The 1886-nt window shown below is 38.8% G+C and overlaps 1 protein-coding gene across 1 annotated transcript in view; it reads left to right on the plus strand.

Moving 5' to 3' along the window:
* The window catches only part of LOC106526799 (probable G-protein coupled receptor 158), a gene marked incomplete at its 5' end in the record, with an annotated part of 25264 nt that overhangs the window by 15059 nt on the left and 8319 nt on the right, over positions 1–1886 (plus strand). Inside the window, 2 exon segments of the mRNA XM_014021483.1 lie at positions 416–521; positions 1479–1625. Coding sequence (XP_013876937.1) covers positions 416–521; positions 1479–1625 — 253 coding nt within the window.

The raw sequence follows: 1886 nt of genomic DNA on the forward strand, positions 1-1886 counted from the left end.
CAAATTAACTCTAAACACCTGCAAAAGATTCCTGAGGCTTTTAAAAACTCCCAGCCTGGTTCATTACTCAAAACCAACCAAACCTGTCCAGAAGGCCATCATTGACACCGTCAATCAAAAGGGTGACACAGAAAGACATTTCTGAACCAATAGGCTGTTCCCAGAGTGCTGTATCAAGGCACCTCAGTGGGAAGTCTGTGGGAAGGAAAAAGTGTGGCAGAAAACGCTGCACAACAACAAGAGTTGTCAGTCAGTGGTGGTCTGTGGTGCCGTCAGCTGCTGGTGTTGGTCCACTGTGTTTTATCAAGGCCACTATCAACTCACTTATTAAATCCAGACAATGCAGGTCTGGTACAGATGCAGGTACAGGTAGTTGTAAAATAAATAAAATGTCCCTCCTGTTGCTTTCCTACAGGTTCTGCCTGGTGCCCGGACTACACCCAGACTGGATGCTCATGTTGTTCTTTGCTCACACTCACCTGACTGTGACAGTAACTCTGGGACTGCTGCTCATTCCTAAGGTAAGATCTGGATTTCAACCATGAAGGTTCAGACTAAACAAAAAAAATCTTGATCTCCAGTATCAGATGACTAAATCACATTTCCATGGACTTCACTGTGCAAATTTTATAATCAGTGGTTTATTTCGCATCTTTAGTTGATTTGATTTTCCACCTAGGCTCATTTACTATCATTACCTTAAACTCATTCAGACTGCGTTAAGTGCTCACTGTAACTTAGCTTAAGTGCTCCTGCGGGTGTCTTTTAGGCCGATGGAAAACGTTTATTGGTCCTGCTGTGTGAGAAATGTGCTCTCTGTTCTTTTATTCGGTCCTAATTAGGCTCCTCAGAAGTGTAAGTCAGTTGGAGACCGGAGGATAATTGAGCACAAAGAGAGGACATTATATTTATACAGCATCTGCTCCTGATAGAAGAAAGAAATATTTTTGACTTACTTTGAGCTTGGACAAGTTAAACAAATAAAGATAAATTAAGTTTGAACATAAACTCTGTTTATTTTATTGTAATAATTCACATTTGTGTTTTCGTGTATAAGAATGAAGGAACTACAGAGGTTTGAACAACATAAATGTGATTTAGCTGTACATGGCTTGGATAAATCTATTGAATAAAATGCAGCAAACTGTGGAACACATTAAACAAAACATTTCAATGTAAAACATTAAACTGCAGCACCTGCAGCCTTTGTATTGGGTTTAATCAGAAACTTATTTTCATCAATGTGGAAAACTTTGACTTATTTTTCATGAGTGTTGCCTCCAGCAGTTGGAACAGGAATAAAACATAAAGCAGTGGTATTTATTGACTGCAGGAACCAGTAAAATGGTAATAAAAAACCTCAGGTGCAATCCACATATTTAACAGAAAAATACTGTAGCTTAAGTAAAACAAAAAGTTGTCGGTTAGTACTCAGATAACTCAGCTTTTTCTTTCCCTCACTTATCCACCTGCTTTAGTTCTTGTCTAAAGGCACTCAGGCCAGAGATGATATTGCGACAGAGGCGTACGAGGAGGAGCTGGACATGGGAAGGTCTGGTTCTTACTTCAACAACAGCATCACATCAGCCTGGAGCGAGCACAGCTTGGACCCAGAGGATATACGGGTGAAATATTTGACATAATGATTACATTATTGTTAGTATCAGGCCCAAAACCAGCATTTTTACCAGTACTTGTTAGATACTTTGGACTTATAATGATACTGGGTTAGATACTTCATTAAATGTTACTGTTTATATTTCAAGTGAAAAGTTTGTAAGTTCCATGTTTAGGAAGTTGATACATATATTTTATTGTTTCTATTTATTTATACATTTTGCACTACACACACACACACACACACACACACACACACACACACACAC

Source organism: Austrofundulus limnaeus, unplaced genomic scaffold (genome assembly GCF_001266775.1).
Source record: "Austrofundulus limnaeus strain Quisiro unplaced genomic scaffold, Austrofundulus_limnaeus-1.0 Scaffold294, whole genome shotgun sequence".
NCBI lineage: Eukaryota > Metazoa > Chordata > Actinopteri > Cyprinodontiformes > Rivulidae > Austrofundulus > Austrofundulus limnaeus.